The 22,555-nt window shown below is 34.8% G+C and overlaps 1 protein-coding gene across 2 annotated transcripts in view; it reads left to right on the forward strand.

Annotated features, from left to right (window-relative positions):
• Positions 1-1,350: 1,350 nt before the first annotated feature.
• Positions 1,351-22,555, forward strand: part of ABCB11 (ATP binding cassette subfamily B member 11) — a 111,261-nt gene continuing 90,056 nt past the window's right edge. For both annotated transcript variants that reach the window (XM_051986219.1, XM_051986220.1), the window contains exons 1-4: positions 1,351-1,437; positions 3,730-3,751; positions 12,171-12,222; positions 14,877-15,115. In XM_051986219.1, the coding sequence (XP_051842179.1) occupies positions 1,362-1,437; positions 3,730-3,751; positions 12,171-12,222; positions 14,877-15,115 (389 nt within the window). In that variant the 5' untranslated portion in view covers positions 1,351-1,361. The remainder of the gene's footprint in view (positions 1,438-3,729; positions 3,752-12,170; positions 12,223-14,876; positions 15,116-22,555) is intronic.

The raw sequence follows: 22,555 nt of genomic DNA on the forward strand, positions 1-22,555 counted from the left end.
TCTCCAAAGGGTAGTAGAGTTCATCATGGGACTCAGTGTTATAAGCAAGGAATTATGAATAGGTAGTTTATTAAAAGTCATCCCCAGGGATGGTACTCTATTATGCCACCTAAAAATAAAATGTTTAAAATTATTAACTATATAAATTTATAGAATTATTTACCAAATTTATTTGTCAAATGGTAATTTTTTCCTCATCATATAGATGACCTTTTAAACGAATTTAATTACCCCTTCCCCTCAAAGTAAAAAAAAAAAAATTGTCAGGTTTTTGGTCATTATATAGACAGTAACTTCAAGTAAAATATTAATGTCAGAAATAGAAATATCAATTAAATGGGATATAACCCCTGACTAAATTTCCCTGATACTGTTAATCTTTTAAGTGAGTAGATAGAAAAAAAATATATTAGGGCTTTCTATGCCTTGAGAGTAAATGTCTTTTCATATGCAATTTATTAACTCAAAGTCTGTTTCCAAAGAAGTGCTTATGCTTCATTTATACCTGAAAGAACCTCATACTCACATTTCTCAGCCTCTCTATTTTCCCCTTATGAACTCTGAATTTGCTAAGTACAAAAGGGGACATACACTTAAATGATCATTCATTTTTTTCCTGTATAATACGCCACAGCCTGTGGTGAATTACTCAATGTCTGATCCTTACTTTTCTCATCTACAAAACAGGAGGTTGAGAGTGAGATCAGAACCAGGTTAAAATGTTATTGGTAACTGTTACAATGTTCACTTGTCTAAATTAATTCTAAGTCAATATTCCTGTAATACATTTCTATTCGAGTTTTTAACCAATGGGTTAGTGTGCTCTTTCTTCCAGAAGTAGCATCTCCTTTTATTAAATATGAATCTTTATTACCATAATTTGTTAAGAAGACTTCAAAATATAAAAAAAAAACCCTTTGACTCCTGACTTTCAGAATTTAGACAGAAGATTCTGATATGTTCATATGGGATTTCTGTTTTTCCTAAAATCAAATATCTGAAATTGTTAATCTAGTTTCTTTAAAACATTTAAAAAAATTAAATTGACTTAAAAAACTATCAGATTCTTTCTTTTCACAACATTCTCATATTCACCAGTATCTCTTTAAAATAAAGTAGAAAACATTTTAAATGATTTCAAGATTTCTTTATGTATCTTATAATTAATCATAAACACTTTATAATTTGAAGAGCCCTCCAAAGCCATTAATTCAGTTTTGACTCAGAATAATTAGTAAAGTTTGATTCTGGGGGTGAGTTTTTCTTTTACTTCAACTAATTTGATTTATTACTAGAAGACACAAGAGTTTTAACGATTCTTTTCTGTTTTACAGGGTCATTTAGTGGAGATAAAAATTATCATGTCTGATTCAGTCGTTCTACGCAGTGTTAGAAAATTTGGAGAGGAGAATTATGCCTTTGAATCATATGAATCCGGTAAGAGCTCTTTTCTTTAAAAAAAAATAATTATCAATGATTTAACATTAATGAGCAACAGTACTGTTACTTTCCAATGTTTTCCCCCTACTATCAATAGAAAATAAGCAAAGCAAAGGGATACAACTAAGACAATAAGTCATCACTGTGGGCATATCTGAAAACATATGTTTTACTACTTTTTTTAGCCAAAGGGAGGGAGGCAACTTTTCAGTTGAGGGAAACAAGGACTTTGCCATTATTTTTTTTTTTATAAAAAGAGGCAAAAGTGGGCAAAGTTATTAAGTTTCCAAGAAACATGCTTTTACAAAGTCTAATCACCACAAGGACCTCATTTCCTTTGCATGAAGTATGATGCCTTGGATACAGCAAATGTTCAATAAATCTGATTAAATAATTGGATTTTCATCTTCCATCAGTTTATATGTAAGGAATTCTTTTCTTTATAGAATAGGGCTATTTGTCACATTTTCCCACATGGTAAATGCTAATAATAATAATAATTGGAAATTATATAGCACTTTGAGTTTTACAAATTACTTTACATGTGTAAAGTTTTGGGAAGATTTGAGTTCAAATTCAACCTCAGATACTTTCTAATTGTGTGATCCTGACCAAGTCACTTTTTTCAGTTTCCTCATAAATAACATAAGGATAATAGTAGCACATATCTCACAGAGCTATTAGAAGAATAAAATAAAATCATATTTGTAAAATGTTTTGCAAACCTCAAAGTGCTATGTAAATAATATTATTATTTAATTTAATCTTTTCAACATCCATGTGAGATAAGTGTTGTTATTATTATCTTTATTTTCCACATAAGAATACTCAGTCTGAAAGAAGTTATATGACACCTTTAATCATAGAACTAGAAAACTTCTGAGCTAAGACCTGAATTCAGGTTTTCCTGACTCCAATTGTAGCATTCTATCTCTTATGTCACTTACTTGCCTAGTAGGTGACCTACTTGGAATCAATCCACGATCTGGACATTATATGATTGATTGATGATATCAGCACCTGCTCAGGAGTTTGGGACATTAACAGAGTGCTAGAATTTCCTTTCTTTGCTTCTTTTCCCACAATTTTGGATTTACAATTGTATAAGGAAAGGATTGGGGTGAGAATGGAGGTAAACAGGGAGGTCCTTGGAAGAATTTAACCAGAAGAACCAGCCCTAGAGAAACCATCCCTAATCTGCAAAAGCAACAACAAAAGCACACTCAATGACTCCAGACTCCCTGGATATATGTTAGTATCTACCACTGAAATGTCATGATGTATATTGTATCTAGGATATACTGCAACATATCCAACATATAAAGGACTGCTTGCCATCTAGGGGAGGGGGTGGAGGGAGGGAGGGAGGGAAAAAAAAATCGGAACAGAAACGAGTGTCAATATAAAGTAATTATTAAATAAAAATTAAATTAAAAAAAAAAAGAAATGTCATGATGTTTAGAGATTAATCTGGTATTGTAGTTAGCAGAAAGGAAGCTAGATTTGAAAGTAGAAGAACTAGGTCCAAATTCCAATTTTCCACTTATTACTTACGTAGCACAATGCCTGACTCATAGTAGGGAATTAATAAATATTAATTGACTATTAACTATATTAAAACTTGAGCCAGAAGAGAAAGATAACATGAAATCATTGAATCTTAGGTATCTCACTACCTATCATATCCTATCCCTTTATCTTCAACTTGGAAGACCACCACAGTATCAACTCTTTTCCCTTGAGTGTAAAGCAGTTTTTGACCTCTAATCACATTCTCCAGTGGCAAATGTGGATGTAAGTTCAAATACTGACTAGACCCTCAAAAATCTATACATACATTTCTAAAGGAAAACTAAAAATGAATGTATTAATGAATGCTAATTTTAATTAATCAAACTTTTTATTTCAGGTATAACTGAGCTTATAATACTATATTTTTTACTAGCATTCATCTCAGTAGCACTCTTTTCTCTGATTGGTTAACTGCCAAATCTACCAACGTCTTTGTGATTGGATGACAATTTTATTCTTTAATAGAAATTAGCTCATTTTTATTTAAAAATAAAATGTTTCAGAAGAATTTCTTCTGAAGAAAAACTAAAGAAAAAAGTATGTACCCTCTACCCTCATACACACAATAGACAGATAAAATGACACAAAACCCTAGTCATTTTGACCATATCCCTTGAAACATTATCGTATAACACTAAAAAATAAAACTGTTAGTGATTTTGCATGTAATTTGCCACTAAATATTAACATTTTTTTGCTTGATTTTTGCCTTGACAGATAACAATAATAAGAAAGCAAGGTAAGTTAATATTGTCAATAATGATGCTACATTTCTAATGTAATTTCTTATTCTAATTTCTATACTACAATGGTTGGTTCAAGCATTAAATGCTTAAAAATGGACTAGAATAGAAAAAATAGAACCATTTCTAGTATAGATTCTACTTTCTGGTATTCTTAAGCTACATTTTTTGTTCTCTATCTCTATCTCTGCCTAGTTTAAGCCAAGCATTTATGTTTGCTTCCAGAGTCCATGCAGATATTATTTTTACATGTAATTTAATTCATCAAGCATGTATTAGGCACCTACTGTATGTAAGACACTATGTCAGGTGTTAAAGATAAAGGCAAAAATCATTTGTTTGGGGGAGTAATAGTGGTGATGGTAATAGTATATACAATGTATAACAGTCTAAATAAAAAAAAATTATGTATAGAAAATCATATCTTGAGGAAGAGAATACTAAAAACTGAGGAAAGGCCTCATATAAGGGGTTATCCCTGAGCTATACTTTGAAAGAAATTAAGGGATAAAAAGGTAGGGGTGAGGCAGGAGGGTATTATAAACATAAAATGCAAAGGCAAGGAGGTGGAAATTGAGATGTTGTGTGTTGTGAATAGCTAATAGGACAGTTAGAGTGGGGCTGAAAAATGTGTGATGTTGGACTGAGTAGTTATATATATTATTTGAGCGGTCATAGGGAGTCATTTAAGATTTTTTGACTACAGGAGTGTCATGCCAGATCTATGTTTTAGGAATATCAACTGTGATAGCTATCCTGTAGCATGAGAGAGATTTGAATCAGAGAAATCAGTTAGTTTTTGAGGGTCTGAACTGACAAAGAGGCAAAGTGAGTGGAGATAAGTTGTTGTGGAAGATCAAAAGGACTTTGTGACTGAATGGATACAGGGGAAGAGAAATAGGAACTAAATATAATTCAAGATATCAAACTAGGGAAAGATAGTGGTGACCTTGACAGGAATGGGAAGTTTGAAGGAGGGAAAGCTTTGGCAAAACATAGAACAATTCTTGTTTTGGCTATATTGAATTTGAGTTGCCTGAAATGATATCCAGGTAGAGAAATATAGCTGACAATTAGAAACTTGAAATTAGGTTTGGAAATAGATTTGAAAACCATTTGGATACAGACATCTTGAATCTATAGAAGCTAATGAGGTTTTTGAAGAAGAAGATTGTAAAATGAAGAAGGCCAGGACAGAATTTAGCGGCATGTTCATGTTTAATGAGCAGAATGAGGATTAGGAAGCAGCAAAAGAAACTGAAAAGGAATAGTTAGACTATGGGAAGTGTCACACAAAGCCAAGAGGGAGAGACTGCCTAGGAAGAGGGAGTAGAGAATGATGAAGTCTAGCAAAGGTTTTTTTTTTTTTTTTTTTTTTTTTTTAAGACGAAGAGAACTCACTGATTATGTGAGTGGTGGAGAAGAGCATAATGAGGAGAGACGGATGATAAAGAGATAAAAGAAAAGAGATGACTGAGAGAAAAAACTCCTGGAAAGGATGGGAAGAGATTTTCAAGGGCAAATGGGTAGGTTGTTCTCATAGGAACTATGACTGCTTCTTTCTCAAAGAGTAAAAAAGAGGAGAGGTTAAGTGTTTTGAGGTATGTAGTAGGAGAGAAGGAGGAACTTTTGAGAGAGACAACGTGCTTAATGGAATGATATGATTTGATACTATGCTAAGCAATGGGTATACAAAGATAGTTAAAAGACAATCTTTGCTCTCATGGAGATCACAGAATATATAGTTCAAAATTCAGGCTCTGTTTTTAATTATGTCACTTGGAATATGTCATTTAACTTCTATGGGCTTCACTTTTCTCTTCACAAAATTAAAGGTCAAATTAGAGAACTTTTAAGATCCTATTTTTAAGTCTGCAATCCTGTGAATGGCTTTTTAGTAAAGTAGGAGGGGAGGTCCATTTTGTATTCTATAATAAAATCTGTTGTTTGGTTATAAATTCTTCTCTTATCCATAAATCTAAAAGGTAAATGCTTCCATGCTGCCCTAATTTGCCTATGCTATCACCCTTTATGTTTAAATCATGTATCCTTTTTGACCTTATCTTGGTATGCCTCATCTCCTTCTAAACTTATTTATTCTGCTTATGATTTTCAGTCCTTCCATTGCTTCCTGTTTTCCAAGTATGTCAACCTTGCTCCAATCTACCTTTCCTCTTCTCAGTCTTAATTCTAGAAATGATGAATATAGTTATATACTATTAATTATGCTTAAATCATTTGCCCTCTTGTCCTTTTGCCTGTTATTATTTGTTAAACTCCATCCTGGATTATTCACTACCACCACCACCACCATTTATCTTCTCTGCATCTATTCAGATTGTAACTTCCCAGTTGATAAGAACTCAAAACTATATATAGTCATATGAAAAAATACTCTAAATGCTATTAATTAGGAAAATGCAAATTAAAACAACTATGGGGTGTTGGAATCTTTACAAACTGTTAAGTCATTAGAGTTGATAGAGACAATAATTATCTAATTTAGCATGGTTCAATATCACTGATCTGATCTTACAAAGAGATGTTTTGGGCCAGAACCTGAAACAAGGTACTAAGTAGAACTAATTGATACAATGCTTGTGTCCACACCTTTACTCATTGGAGTTCATACATTTGGGAGATTTCAGGGTTTAGTATGAGATATCTGAATTCACACCTCCCTTGAAGCTCTTAGGGCCAGAGAGCACTCTGGGAAGAAACCCATAATCCCTCTCTCTGGTATCCCACAATTCCTCTCTCTCATATATAAGAAACAGACAGAGGCTCTCGGACAGAGTTCATCTGAAGATTTTAAAGTTCTTTTAACAGTCTCATTGTCAGCCATCTGATTCTCCATCTGTGGAAATATAAGCAGACCCTCTTCCCCACGCAGTTAACCTATCTAATTCCCTTCTATTTACCACTTTTGGGATTTCTCCTCATCATCTGGTAATTACATTGGAGTCGTTTGCATTGGATATTGTCTTGTTGTCTTAAAAGGCCTGTATTCTCCCCAACTGTAATCCTGATTGCTTTTCTGTTGGTTGATGACATCAGAGTCCTGAATTTCTAAAGTCTCTCTGGGTGTAACCTCAGCTGCTATCATGCCCCACCTGTCTTTTGATTGATACTTTGGAGCTGGGCCCTGCCTCTCCTTCCTCTGGGTCAATATACATTTAGAGGCCCAGTGAAAGCCTCAGTTACATTTTGGACATGGGGTTTTGGGTTTTCTCTTACCCTGTCTTCTCATTGTATCTCCATTTCTACACTGGGCTCTTAGATGTCCAACTTTTCCACACTGAAAACATTGACAAGTTTCTTTAGAATTTCTTTGCCAAGAAGGACCCTGTCTTTCCATATTCATCATAGTTTGGGTATAATAAGCATTTGTGCCCACTGTAGCAAAGTGTCTTATGATCATACCACCTTATACCTTATCAGATTTTCTAAAATGACAGAAAAGAAAATGATAAATATTGGAGGGGATGTGGGAAAACTGGAACACTAGTGCATTATTGCTTTATTGGGACCTGATCCAACCGTTTTGGAGAGCAATTTTTTACAACTTAATGATATTCTCCCCCCCCCCCCCCCCCAATTACATGTATTCAACATTCATCTTTGTAAGATTTTGAGCTCTGAATTTCTCTCTCTCTCTCTTTTCCCTCCTTTCCCAGCAAGCAACCTGATACAGCTTAGACACATACAATTATGTTAAACATATTTTCATATTAGTCATGTTGTGAAAGAAGGCAGAGAAAAACAGGAAAAATCCATGAGAAAGGGAAAAAAACCAAAAAAGTGAAAATAGTATGTTTTGATCTGCATTCAGATTCTATAATCCTTTTTTCTGGATATAGTCAGCATTTCATCAGTCCCTTGGAAATATCTTGGCTCATGGCATGGCTGAAAAAAGCAAAGTTTATCATAGTTGATCATCACACAATTTTGCTATTACTGTGTACAATGTTCTCCTTGTCCTGTTTCACTTCACTCAATATAAGTTCATGTTGGTCTTTCCAGGTTTTCTTTTTTAATCATTTTAAAATAGAATAAGAGTGTTCCATTACATTCAAATATCACAGCTTATTAAGTTATTCCCCAATTGAGAGCAACCTGGAACTATACCCCTATAAAACTGTGCTTTTATTTTGACCCAGCAGAGCATTACTAGTTCTGTATCTATATTTAAAAGAGATTTTTAAAAAGAAAAAAGAAGAGAAAACCAAAGCCCATAGAGATAAATGACATATTCCAAGCGACATAATTAAGAATAGAGCCTATATATACAATTATATTCTTGTCGGGGACCAAAATGATATCACTATACTAAAGTTGAGTTATAGTGTGTATGACTGTGGCTGATCAAATCAATACAAGCTCAGAATGCTCTGCTACAGGTCAGACATATATAGTCCCTATGAACATTTGTGATGGGTTTTTTGTGTATCTTGTGTTTCTTTTGAGCTAATTCAGTTTTGCTTTACTCATAGAGCACAGCACCTTCTCTGATGAGGGCACGCCATGCTGGGTGGTCCTATGACAGTGTCTCTCATGTCATACAATCAATTCTAAAGTTCTTAAGAGAGACCTTGAAAGTGTCCTTATATCACTTTTTTTTGACCATCTTGTGAGTACTTGCCCTGTGTGAGTTCTCCTTAAAATTGTCTTTTTGGTAAGTATACATTTGGCCTTTGAACAATGTGGCCAGCCCAGAATGTGCTCTGTGTAGCAGAATTGGAATGCCTGACAGTTTACTTTGAGAAAGGACCTCAGTATTTGGTATACCTAAATGTATAAAAATATTTATAAAAGCTCTTTTTTTTTTATGGTGGCAGAGAATTATAAAATGAGAATTGGAAATGATGACCAAAAATGTGACAATGCTGAACAAATTGTGGTATATGATAATGATGAACTATTATTGTGATATAAAAAATGAAAAGCATGATGATTTTGGAAAAACCTGGAAAGATTTACATGAACTGGTGCAAAGTGAGGTGAGCAGAACCAGGAGCACAACAGCACTATTATATGACAATTAACTGTGAATGACTTAGACATTCTCAGCAATACAATGATCTAGGACAATTCTCAAAGATTCATTATGAAAAATGCTATCTACAGTCAGAAAAAGAACTGATGAAGTGTGAATGCAGATCAAAATATTCTTTAAAAAAACTGTAGTTTCCTTGGTTTTTTTTTGTTGTTGTTGATGATTTTGCTGTTTTGTTCGTTTTTGTACATGCAAAATCTATGTCAAATTGTTTGCCTTCTCAATAGTGGGAAGGGGAGAGAAAGCCGAAAATATGGGACTCAAATTTAAAAAAAAAAGAATGTTAAAATTTTTTTTACATGTAATTGAAATTAAAAAACAAAGGGCTAAGGTAGAAGAAAAGATAGAAAAATAGGAAATTGTAGTTAGAGAAAAATTTCAGGGATTTTGATCACAGAGCTTGAAAAATTATGGAGGATGGAGGTCACAAGAGTTTAAAAGGCTTTTGATCTGAGAGTTCATACTCTCTGAGGATACAGTAATCTATATCTTAAAGCTATATGGGGGTAAAGAGGGAAGTATTCAGTTGGAGAAAAAGAGTGAATCAAATGCTGAACATTTTGAGGAAGGAGGGGGAATGCTCTAGAGATCAGAAATCTGAACTGGGTGATTGATGAGTGATATGAACTTCTAAAGCAAGAGAGGTTGTTCATCAATACTGGTAAAGGGATAACCTAGAAATAGGAAGATGGGATATGTGAAGATAGCAATGAAGCTGATTTGACCAGAAAGTAGAGTGTGTGAAGAAAAAATGATATATAATTTATTGGGAACAGGAGGCTAGAGTCAGATTAAGAAAGGAATTAAATGACAAACAGAGGGTTTTATATTTTATCCTAGAGGCAATAGGGAGCAGTTCAGCTTCTTGAGCAGGATAGTGAAACAGTAAGTTCTATGTTTTAAGAATGCCACTTTGGCAGCCCTGTGGAGGAAGAATCAGAAAGAGGAAAGGTTTGAAGAAGATAGACTAATTAAGGGTCTAGATGATGAGGGCCTCTGCATGGTGGCCACCATTCCACATTCAGTTCTGGTCCTGCCACTTAGATTATGTAACATTGTCAGGTACTTAATCACTTTGAGTCTCATTTTCCTACCCTGCCTAAATCACATAGTTATTACAAAGAGGGCACATTAAAATGCTTTGAAAAACTGTCGTTTGGCACAAATGAAATTATATCTGAAAGATTCATATATTTCCAGATAACTTTCTTCTGAGCCAAATTGTATTCCTTGATTTTTAGGATCTATTACCTTGTGTGGGACAGAGAAGGAATATAGAATACAACTATTTGATTGGGCAGATCTTAAGAGTTGTTGTTCAGTCATTTTCAGTCATGTCTAACTCTTCCTGATCCCATTTGAGGTCTTCTTAGCAAAGATATGGGAGTGATTACACTGCAGTGTCATGGGGGCAAATAGCTGATAATCCCTGGTCTGCCCTGGTTTAATCATGGAATATCAAGCCTGCACCCGTTCAGCTCTGAAGGACTTGGGGTTTGGGGAGCAGAAACAGGAAACCTTTGAGTGTCCTTTGCTCTCCCTTGTCCCTCTCCTACCTCCAGCCAGGTAAGGCAAAGCAATTGTATTAAAGCTCTGACAGAGAGCACTAGTCAATGAAGCAGAATGTGCCACTCACAATAGACTACAGAAGGAGCAATTTCCGTCTTTGACTTTTTTCTTGCCTCTCTCTATGTGCACACACCGCACAATTGACAACTATTGAGACATAAAGCCATGAGAGGTTGTCAGGGAGTCTGGACTTATCCTTATTGATCTGATGACCCTTTCCAGTGTTTAGCAAACCTGCATGTCCCTCTCCTGATTAAGTGTGTGTGTGCAAGTCTGTTTATTTTTTAATATGTTATTTTCAATTTAGATTCAATTTACCTACTATAAAAATTATTGGCTGACATAAGAGTTGAACACTCGACTGTTAAACTCATGGAATAAAAGCTCTCATAAAAGATTGAAGAGAGACAAGTACTTTGGTAGGAGGTCTTGAGTCACTCCTGCTCCTTGGCTGACTTTCATTACCCCAGATTACAGATATACTTCACTGATGCTCTTTTTATACTGATTTACTTCTTAATAGTTGTCTTCATCATGCTTTCATGCTATAATAACATTTTTCTGCTTTCTCAGTTCTCCAGTCTAACCACAATCATTTTTCTCAAGGCAAGGGGAGAATTTTGAGCCTTAATCCCCTTAAGACAAATGGAATACTTGGACAAGGTGACCTCTGAGGTCCTTGTTAGCTTTTTGTAAGTCAAGATTTCTTCAAAAAGATAAACCCTCCCTCAAATTTGTGATTTTAAATTAGCATATTGACAGTGTGAATATGTGATATTTCATTTCTTTTTGTTTAAATAACCACTAAATTAATGAAAACTTAAAATATTTTTCATGAAAAGGTTGGAGGGAGAAACCTTAGGTTCACTTTTGAGAGAGACTTTGAAGTTCTTGGCAGCTAGGTGGCACAATGGACAAAGTGCTATTCCTGGATTTAGGAAGACTCATTTTCTTGAGTTTAGATCTGGCTCCAGACACTTACTCCAGGATCACAGACAGAAAACGTCCTGTGGAGTCATGAAAAAAAAAAAAAACCCAACACTGAATGAAATTGAAGTTCTTACCCATTCCTATTTCAGGATAGTGCTAGGGGCAAAGTTTCCCAATGCTTTATATCTCTTTACCCCAACCAATCAAACAGTGCTTTGAATGTTCAGAAGGTCTGAGCACTATTATGAAAACTTATTTTGTATAGCTTTTAAATTTTTTCATAATCCAATGTTTTTCTTGATCCTCATCTTCTTCCAGCCTCCATAATGCCTTCTGTATTTCTTTCCCTAATACTAAACATGAATTCTTCCTACATCTGGTCTTATTTGGGTAAATTAATTATGTGACAAGTAATTCTATGATGCTTAGGATATTAGAAAAAAAATTTAAAAGTAAATTCAAATTGCACTTCAAGTGACATATATTAGGTGCCTAAACATAATCTTCGAAGAAAGATGAGAAATAGGAATCCTATCAGTATAAAAGGAAGGGAGCATCAGCATTTTTTTTTTCATATCAGTAGCACTTAACACTTTTTGGAAAACCAAAGATAGGTTGGTATGCTTTACTGTCTGAAGCAGGTAACCTGAGAAGAAGAAGGATAGGCAGGAGAAAAGTCACTCATGTTAAAAAAAAATTGAATATTTCCCCACCCAAACTTGTATTTGGGATGCCTGGTTTGCTAGGTTCCTGGAGGTACCTTCTGCAAGAGGGCCTCAGACACATATAATCATGTATATATGAGAATTCTTCTTTGTCATAGAAAAGATGGCCTTAATTATGTATTTCATTTTTTTCAGGTCACAAGATAAGAAGAAAAATGAACGCATTCAAGTCAGCTTCTTTCAATTGGTAATAAAAATGTGTATAGTATGCAATTATAACTGGGTGGGGCCCACACAGTGGCTGATTTACAATACTGATTGTGTAACTAGACTGTAGAAGACCTTTAAGGAAGTTTTACATTTGTAAAAGTCAGATCAGAACTTTTTACATCTATGATCATATACTAAATAGTAAGTTCATACATATTGCTATTAAAATAACTTATTCTAAGCAATATATTGCTCAGGACTTAATGACTGGGAAAAAAATAACCCACTATGGCCCCATTTTTCATTCTATCAAGAAAAGCATGTCCTAATATCAATGAATACTCCTTGTCATAAAGACTACTGAAATGTCTCCTTGGTAGTCTAGATCCCCAAGTCTCTCCATTTCAAGTTTTTCCATTCCTCCCCTCCCCCCGCCAGCCATCAATATCAAAAGTTAGCTGCTTTGAAGATAGGCTTAAAACTTGCCCATTCTTGTCAGCACAACAAATCCAAATATTGATTTCCCCACCTCTTTAATTAAAACAAAACAAAACAAAAGGCGCCAATTGATTTAAGTTTCTGAAATGAAGAAGGACTCAATTTAAGGTCCTTGATTATTAGAGTTTGGTCCAAAGGTATCCTGAAAGGCTGGAAAAAATTCTAAACCAGGAAACCTAGATTCAAATCATGACTCTGATTTGTGAGAGTATGGGCAAGTAACTTGATCCCTATTTTTCTATTAAGTCAGAATCAAAATGAGATTTCAGATCTCCTCCATCTCTTTACTTAGGGCTAAGTTGCCATAAATGAAATCATAGATCTCTCCTGTAAAGTTTAGATAAACAGGTCTGGCATAAGAAAGGACAGAAGAAAGTATAAAGTAATAATTGATAATTCTGACATTTTGGGAAAATTTGCTAAATAATAAAATTCAGGGACCATTTTTCTTTTTTATATATTGGAAAATGTACAATTTGTCTTGTACAAACATGTACAAATATACTTTTTTATACATTGGAAAAATGTTTTTCTAGGGAAGAAATGTTCCTCATGTGATTGTAAATCTTTTGCAAATCTGTGTGCTTATCTAGCTGTATCAAAAGATATAGATTTTTTTTTTCCAGGTCAAAGTACAAATCAGTATCTATATAGGTTAGGGCATTAGGAATGGGAAGGGATTTCAGAGTTAGTGAAATATTCAAATGCCCAAATAGAACCATGTAATCTTAGAAAATTAGATCTGGAACTCCTAACATGATCATGAATTGGTCATGACTGACATACCTGTGATGCTCTACAATTTTCTTTCTTTTTTTTTTTTTTAAATAATTTTTTATTGATAGAACGCATGCCAGGGTAATTTTTTACAGCATTATCCCTTGCATTCATTTCTGTTCCAATTTTTCCCCTCCCTCCCTCCACCCCTTCCCCCAGATGGCAAGAGTCCTTTACATGTTGAATGGGTTGCAGTATATCCTAGATACAGTATATGTGTGCAGAACCAAACAGTTTTCTTGTTGCACAGGGAGAATTGAATTCAGAAGGTATAAATAACCTGGGAGGAAAAACATAAATGCAAGATGCTCTACAATTTTCAAAGGACTTTCCTCACACCCCTATAAGCTAGGGGTCAACTGGTGAGAAACTTAAAATATTCAGCAGCTTGCCCAAGCACCTAAGCTATTAAGAGCTAGAGGCTGGACTAACTCATGCATTCTGAGGGGCTTTCCTCACCAGGTCTTGCCAATCCTCCAATGTCTAACATAATGCATACTACATAGTGACAACAGCAATACACATTTATGAACTAATTGCCCATTGTGTGCTAGATGGAACAGTGAGTTTAAAAAAGACAGTCCTTACCTACCAAGAGTTTCTATTCTAAGAAAGCTGAGGAGGTTAAGAAGTCTTGTGGAGGCATTTGAGTTGACTTAAAGATAGAAATGAACAGGCCCTTTTAATAATTATGAAAGAGGCAATAGGGTAGTGTCAGAATTCTCTAGTTTTTTCTGTCATAAAAACTGACCTTTGGGCATTCTGGTGAAGCTTCCACTCCTCTTCTTAGAAGAGTAGTTTTAAATGCATACAATAAAATAAACCAGATTACAAATGCCTTACATTATATTGAAATATAGTCATCAAAATATATATTTTTTTTAAATTCAAGTTCCTGGACTCAATGTTAAGAATCTCATGGAATGAGAACTGACCTTGAGGTTAGAGACTTAAGTTCCACTTTTACCTCAAACACTTCTTAGTTAGGTGATCTTGGGCTTGTCACTTCTCTTAAAGGATTGTTATGAGCAAAGATTTTTTGTAAGCCTTGAAATGTTGAGAATATTTGATGATGATTATTTGTTGAATGAGTGATTATAACTTAAATAAAGAAAAACTTAAATAAGTTTCTGAAATTGGTAAGCAGATTCAATTGAACAAAATTAGATAACTTGTTTGAAATGATTTCCTTAGAAAATTTGATATTGAATATGACTGTTATAAAAATCATAATTTAATCTCACCTCCTAGAATATAGATTTGAATATTTTGTATAGATGCACATTAACACATATGCATTTAAATATATGCAAGTATGTATGTCATGTTACATATTTGTATATATGCTACTTTCAATATGTTATAGTATATATATATTTTGCATATTCTTAACTTTGGGGGTTTTTTCTTTTCAAGTTTCGATTTTCTTCATCAAGGGACAACTGGCTGATGTTTGGAGGAAGTTTCTGTGCATTTATACATGGAATGGCCCAACCAGGAATGTTACTTATTTTTGGCTTGATGGCAGACATTTTTATTGAGTATGACATTGAATTACAAGAGCTTAGCATCCCCGGCAAGATATGTGTGAACAATACCATAGTGTGGGCCAACAGCTCCCTCAACCACAATGAGACTAATGGGACCCGTTGTGGGTGAGTTGTCTCAATTTATTCTTTTTCCCTTTTGTTCAATTTTTACATTTAATTTCAGAATTTGGGAAAGGGACTTTTTGGGCAGCTCTGGAGACTATGTATCTGACACATGGTAAGCAGAAATGTCAATTATTCAAATTGCTACAAGATATTTTGGCCTAAGGGGACCACTATCTTCACCTGACCTTCCCATTTCAGGGGAAATTAGATTGGAAATTACTCATTTTACCTGACAGCTCTCAAGATTTAACAACTTGGTTGACTCTCAGCTCATGCAAGATACTATAAATAGCTTTGTTCTGTCTCTAGGCTAATTTAATTTGATTTAATTGGATATTCTGCTTCTAGTATATACGTTTTATGTTTCCCAACAAAATCCTTACCATATCATGTGGATTCTGAGGCTGGTGATCCATTTGGTTGAGGGCTTTTCTTTTAATGTGAGGGAGTCGCAAGGATTTTAGATAGCTAGGTGGCACAGTGAACAGAGGGTCAGACCTGGAATCAGAAAGATTTGTCTTCTTGGGTTCAAATCCAGCCTTAGATACTTATCAGCTATTTGACTCTGGGCAAGTCCCTTAATCCTGTTTGCCTCTATTTCCTCATCTGCAAAATGAGCTGGAGAAGAAAATGGCAAACGAATCCTGTATTTTTGTAAGATAATTCCAAATGGGGTCGCAAAATCAGACATATCTGAAAACAACTGAACGACATAAGGGTGTTAAATGACTTAGAATTTGAATAGCTGGCTCTACCCTATAGGAGACTATTGTAATCATGTAGGAGAAAGCAATGGCTTTGAAGAGTCTAGTGGTGTATAAAAGTCTGTTCTTATTGCAGAAATCATGTACTCTAAAAGTTGAGAAGATCTCAAAAACCATCTACACCCACACCTAACCAGAAATCCCTTCTCTATAACTTTTCCCAACACTTGGCCATCAATCCTCTGAATACCTTTAGATATGGTGAACTAAATATTTCTTTTAGGATAGATCAGTTAGGAAGTTTTATTACATTGAGCTAAAACCTATCTCTTTATACAACTTCCATCCATAGGTTCTTATTCTATCCTCTAGTTACTTATTATGATACTCTTTCTTTCTTCTCTTGTGAAGTGGCCAACATAGGTTTAATTGTAACTTATTGTGATACTCTTTCTTTCTCTTCTTGTGAAGTGGCCAACATAAGCTTAATTGTAACCATGGAATGTATAATAGATATATTGCTGACTCAATGCAAGGAAGTGGACTTTGCAGTGTAGACCTAAAATTCCTACTATTTCATAGTTAAGATAGTCTTGTTTGCACTCATACTCAATGTCTACTTAAAGAGGAAAAAAGGGTGTAGCATATTTTGACTATGAAAAACCCTTCCCAGAAGAATGTGTACTTTTCACCTATTTCTAATCATTAGTTAATAGTAAAGTATCAGAAACTCAACAATCCAGTTAAGCTTCCCTATATTATAGTCTGTTGTCAGAATACATAACATTGCATTATAGGAAAAGGCCTTTTTGTTGCTTCTGATAATAAGTTTCCTTGAACAGTAGTATTGGAAATAGAGCTATGACTTGTTAGGTTTGGTCATGAGAGAGCATGACTTACTCCTGGAAGCCAATTCTCAGCTACTTAGTTCTTTGGAGTGTACAATAGCACCCTATGCTATCATTATTCTTAGGTCAAGTTCTAGATTACATCCGGGGTAAAAACTTCTAACTTTCAGAGATCTATTAGCTCTAGGGGTTTTCATGATTTTAAACATGACTTGTTTTCTAGTGTCATTTAGACATATGGCATCATGGAATTCCTGTCATTCTCAGGTCATTAGCTAGTCATAATAAATGATGAATTCTCCCAATTCTTGCCATATGTGAACTGTGAAATTCTTAATATACTCTGAATTTCTGTTATTAGATATTTGTTTACTCTTAAACTAGAAAGCAAAGTTCAGTTATAGGCTGTGGTACATAAAGAATAAAGAAAAAGAAAAGGCTTTTCTTTTATATAGAGTATTAATATGCTGGTGGAAGTAATCTTTTTCTCTCTCTGTTAACATAGAAATTCTCAGCTCAGACAACTATAGCCTTGTAAAGAGAATAATAAAGTATAGTGAATAGTCATATTAAGAAAATCAATATCAGCTTCTGTCAATAGTAAATAAATATTTCAGTAGGACATAAATGGATATGTGAGGTTATGGGTGGCACTGTTATGTAATTATAGGAACAAATTCCTCTCTATTTCTCTAAATTTCCAAGATTTCTACCCTATTAAAGGGAGTTTCCAGCCTAAAACTTACTGATTGGATTCTCTTCCTCCTCCTCCTCCTCCTCCTCCTCCTCCTCCTCCTCCTCCTCCTCTTCCTCCTCCTCCTCCTCTTCCTCTTCTCCTCCTCCTCTTTATTCTCTTTCTCTTCCTCTTCCTCCTTCTCCTTCTCCTTCTCCTTCTCCTTCTCCTTCTCCTTCTCCTTCTCCTTCTCCTTCTCCTTCTCCTTCTCCTTCTCCTTCTTCTTCTCCTTCTTCTTCTCCTTCTCTTCTCCTTCTCCTCCTCTCCTCTTCCTCCTCCTCCTCCTTCTCCTTCTCCTTCTCCTTCTCCTCCTCCTCCTCCTCCTCCTCCTCCTCCTCCTCCTCCTCTCCTCCTCCTCCTCCTCCTCCTCCTCCTCCTCTTCTTCTTCTCCTTCTCCTTTTCCTTCTCCTTCTTCTTCTCCTTCTCCTCTCCTCCTCCTCTTCCTCCTTCTTCCCCTTCTTCTTCTTCTTCTTTTTTTTTTTGCAAAGAAGCAAGAGTCACACATATTTCTACATTTTCTCATTTTGAATTGTTTAAATACTGAGAGGTAATTCAATTGAAAGAAAGAGAAAGCATTAAATAAAATCAGAAAATACAGTTTTATATAAATAGTACATCGATTTTTAGATGTAGCTTTTATGAAAAAATTTTTAAGTGATTCTTTAAAAAATAAATGCTTCTATCTTGGTAGACAGGCATTGGCCCAGATAGTAGAGTTCTGTGCATTGAGGAAGATCTTAGAGATCTTCTTCTTTAGAGAATTCACCAAATGAAGAGTAGTAAAGTTTCTGCCATCAAGGAATGTTCAGTTTGTGTCATAAGCACTAATATGATCCACTTCCCAAAGTTATACAGGTCGGATAGATTCTCAGTAAGCCAGGGACACAAACAATTGCAAAAGGAGAAGCTTTTTCCTTGAACATCTCTGTGTTCTTCTTTATGCTGATATAATACCTGCCTTGCCTACAATGAAACATGTTTCTCTGAGTGATCTATATGCAGTCTTAGGAACACAGGAAAAATAACCATGTCTAAAGAAAGCCTAGGACTGAATTATAGAACCAACTTACACAGGCTTAAGTAATTTTAAGTAGCTTCAAGACGGAAGTTATTTCAGATCTGTGAACTCTACAGAAGAGCACTTTGCCAAAAGCAGCCCAATCCTGAGTGTCTGATACAAGAAATGAGTTCTCTAAGAGTAGTGGATACAATTGAGATAATAACTAGCATCAAGAAGCCCCCTTGATGGGGGCTTCCAGCCCTTGGAGAGCCTATGTTTTAACTGAGGAAATGTATCAGATAACAAAAATATTGAAATTTATGTCTTTGTCTATTGAATATCAAACACAGAATCTTAAATATATTCTACAGAGATATTCAATAGCTATAAATAAATCTAACTGATAGTGGGGTCATATAGTTTCCCAAACAGTTGTTTGGGAAGCTGCTTTTATTTATTTTCATTTTATTTTATTTTGTGTGTGTGTTCTAATGTTATTATTTTCCCCAGATAAGTGTAAAACAATTTTTTACATTTGTTTTTAAAACTTTGAGTTCCAGATCCTCTCCCTTTTTTTCACCTCCTTCCCCAAACTGAGAAGGCATAAATGAAGTTATGCAAAACATTTCTATAAAAGGCAAATTGTGAAAGAAGACCTAGATCTCTTTGCAAAAACACACACAAAAAAAACCCTCAAGAAAAAAAAAATTTAAGTATGCTGGGGCAGCTAGGTGATGCAGTGATAGAGCTCTGAAGTCAGGAGGACCTGAGTTCAAATCTGGTCTCAGACACTTAACCCTTCCTAACTGTGTGACTCTGGGCAAGTCACATAACCTTAATTGCCTCAGCAAAAAAAAAAAAAAAGGATGCCTCAGTCTGTATTCAGATAGTCAGATTTTTCTTTGGACAAATTGCTAATTAACTTTGCTTGAACTTGTGGGGGAATTTCCAGGTTTTTCTGAGAGCATCTGCTCTCAGAAAAACCTGGAAATTCCATCATAATCATATAATCACTTATGGGGAAGTGCTTTTAAATAAATGTAGTGGTTTTATCTGATAGATGAATAGAGATGGGATCATCTTTCTAAAATTCCTTGCTATGAAATTAACCTAACCAAGACAAACTTCTAGGCGTGTCTATATTACATTCTATAGGTTTCAGGAACACAAAAGCTTGGTCAAAAAGTTGATAGGTTCATACTTTAGAAAATATTTGCTAGAGTTTTATAACTGTAACAGGATTGAATCCTAGTGGATTACTAGTTCATCAAATGTATTTTAAATATATAAAATTCATCTTTGTTTTCTCTTTAAGGACAATGATTAGTTATTCCTATTTGGAGGGCATAGAAACATACTTAGGTAGTAAGAATTGATACCATAATTCACACTTTTGTGTTGGGAACAATTCAAATTATTGCCTCTATAACCAAAGACATTTGAATGTTAAGAAATTATAATTGAAATGTGTCTTTCCTACTATGTCAGTAGTCAATGTTTATCTTCTGGGAAATTTTTTTTATTGTAAGATGATAATCTTATTTCTGTTGATGAATTAGATAAGTACATTTTTTATAATCAGCTTCCCTAGACAATTGTATAAATTGTATATTTCTTTAGTAAGAGTATTTATTGAGCATCTCTGTAGGATGTATTAAGGCAAAATTTTCTATTAAAATGTTTTGTAGGTAATGACATAATCTATTTTGATGGAGAGATTATATGAAATGATGAAATTACATGTCCTTGAAGAATTGGGGTACAATATTTGGTGCCTTTTTTTCTCATCCTAGAACATTTTATTTCACATAACCTGGAAAAATATGGGTAGCACATAGGCCACTCTTTACTCTCATTTCCCTCATATCTCATAGGCAGAATATAATTTTGAGGATTTAGAACAGATTGATGAATATACCAACTTTAGTGTGGTTTTGGAGTTTGGCAATTAAAGGTAGAAACATCCCTTTTAATTTAGTATTCTCTTTTGTCCTCACAAATTGCAGTTACTGTTGATGATCTATTCTCATAACCAACTAAAGGGGCTAAACAGATATAGCCTACAGATTAATGTCTACTTTTGCTTCCTGTATGTGAACCCAACAGTCAGCACCGCCATCCCCATCATCTGCAGCAGAGGCAAACTTTACAGTGTCTAGTACAGACTTCCAAAGTAGCATTGATGCCTAAGCCAGACACTGGTGTGGAACTGTTCAAGAATAATTTCTGGCTGAGCCCTGTGCAATTTGCATTTTAACTTTTACTAGTCAATTACTCACACAGCTAAGATTGTCAGAAATAGGACTTCAAACCATACTCAGCTATCAGGCATTCTGAACAAGAAGCAAAATCATGGTCTTTGCCCTCAATGAACTTTTAATGTAGGTGGGGAGACAACACAAAATTAATTAACAATAAATTAATGAAAAGTTAATTGGCAACAAAATATTTCAATAATAATTCAAAGGCACAATAAAAGAGATACAATAGGGTCATATGGGCAAACCTTGGGTTACACGACTCTAGTTAACAGCACTTTGCAATAGCATCATTACGATAGGATCATGCACAAATACTATTATTGACATCATGAAACTTCATTATAGTATATCTAGACTGATTAAATCATAAGATCATAGATTTAAAACTAGCAAGGAACTTAATACTAATCTCTTCCAATCTCATGTCACAGATAAGGACATGTGTGGCCCGAACAGTGAAATGTTAGGCAGTAAATGGCAGAGTTGGCATTTGAACCCGATCTTCTGAGCCCAGATATTGCACTCTTTCCATTGTGCCATGTGATGCAAATCAGCTAGATGAGAATGATCCAAGCTAGCACTGGAGCTCTGGCAGTATAAATCCCTCTGACCCTCTGCCTGGCTCATTTTACCTTATTACTTTGTGTATATAAACAATGCTTCAACAGAACCCAACTTTCCATGACTTTCTGGGAGGAGGTCTCATGTCTTATTTTATTTTGTTTACAGAGACAATGAATAATATTCACAGGGGAATTTGTCATTAATTGTCAAATGATGATATGGACAATAGCTATTAGGATGCAAGGGAAGGCAAGATAAATCTATTTAGAATTTGGCCTTAAAAAAGGGAACTTTCAGAAGAAGGCAGGAATATAGGATGCAGAAGTTTAGGGAAAATAATAAGAAAAAATAATTATAGTTTAATGAAAAGAGTCCTGAACAAGAAGTTGGAAGTACTGATTTCTAGTCTCTGCTCTTCCACTAATTTCTTGTGACTTTGAGAAAATCACTTCATCTCTTTGTGCCTCAGTTTCCTCATTTATAAAGCATTATTAGAATAGATGATCACTAAGGTATCTTCTAGTAGTAAAGTTCAGTAACTCTAAAAGGGTATTTTTCTTGTCCTAGAGTTGCGAGTCTATTGTCATTCTGTCCAGTCCCTGAAAAATGGGGCTGTCATGAGGGCAGTGGGTTTGTTTTCTAATTCTTTGCCACCTGAAAGTAATTCCTAAATGTTTTATCTCCTCTTATTTCACAGTGCTGGTAATTACATTGGTAACATGCCTAACTGCCTTCCATGCTATTTACTATAAATGCCTTTGGCAGTAGCACTAAGTATAATCCTGGAGAATGGAACTACATGGTGTGTACCCAGCATAAAGACAAAGCTAATGAAACACATTTTTCCCCATGGGAAAGTGACAGGAACATTTTTTACAACATCACCCTGAAATGGAAGAGCTATAAAATTGGTTTAGATTCCTGGAGGAGATGACATTAAACCTCCTGAATTACAGCTCACATTATTCTACCCAAGAGTCTCTGGAGACAGTCTATTGGGATTTTCAAACTTTTTCTCTCTCTATATATATAATTATTATTATATGCTGAGCATGAGTGGAGAGGCCAGAATACTGGATTGGTGTCCAGGGACTGCTGGCCTCATCTTGACAAGAAGATAGCATATGACGATAGACTAGATGTCATTCACACCATTTTCCCTCCTTTATGTGTCCAGCTTCTTAATTTGTAGCATGAAGGCATCTGTGTTTGCTGAGTGATTATTACTGAGTCTTTTGAAGTCATTCAGTGATTCAGTTGTAATGCCACAGAGATAAAGCTGATTTTTAAATAATTTAAGTTTTGCCCATGAATTCTTTAAATCCTTTGA

Source organism: Antechinus flavipes, chromosome 3 (assembly GCF_016432865.1).
Source record: "Antechinus flavipes isolate AdamAnt ecotype Samford, QLD, Australia chromosome 3, AdamAnt_v2, whole genome shotgun sequence".
In the NCBI taxonomy this organism is placed as follows: domain Eukaryota; kingdom Metazoa; phylum Chordata; class Mammalia; order Dasyuromorphia; family Dasyuridae; genus Antechinus; species Antechinus flavipes.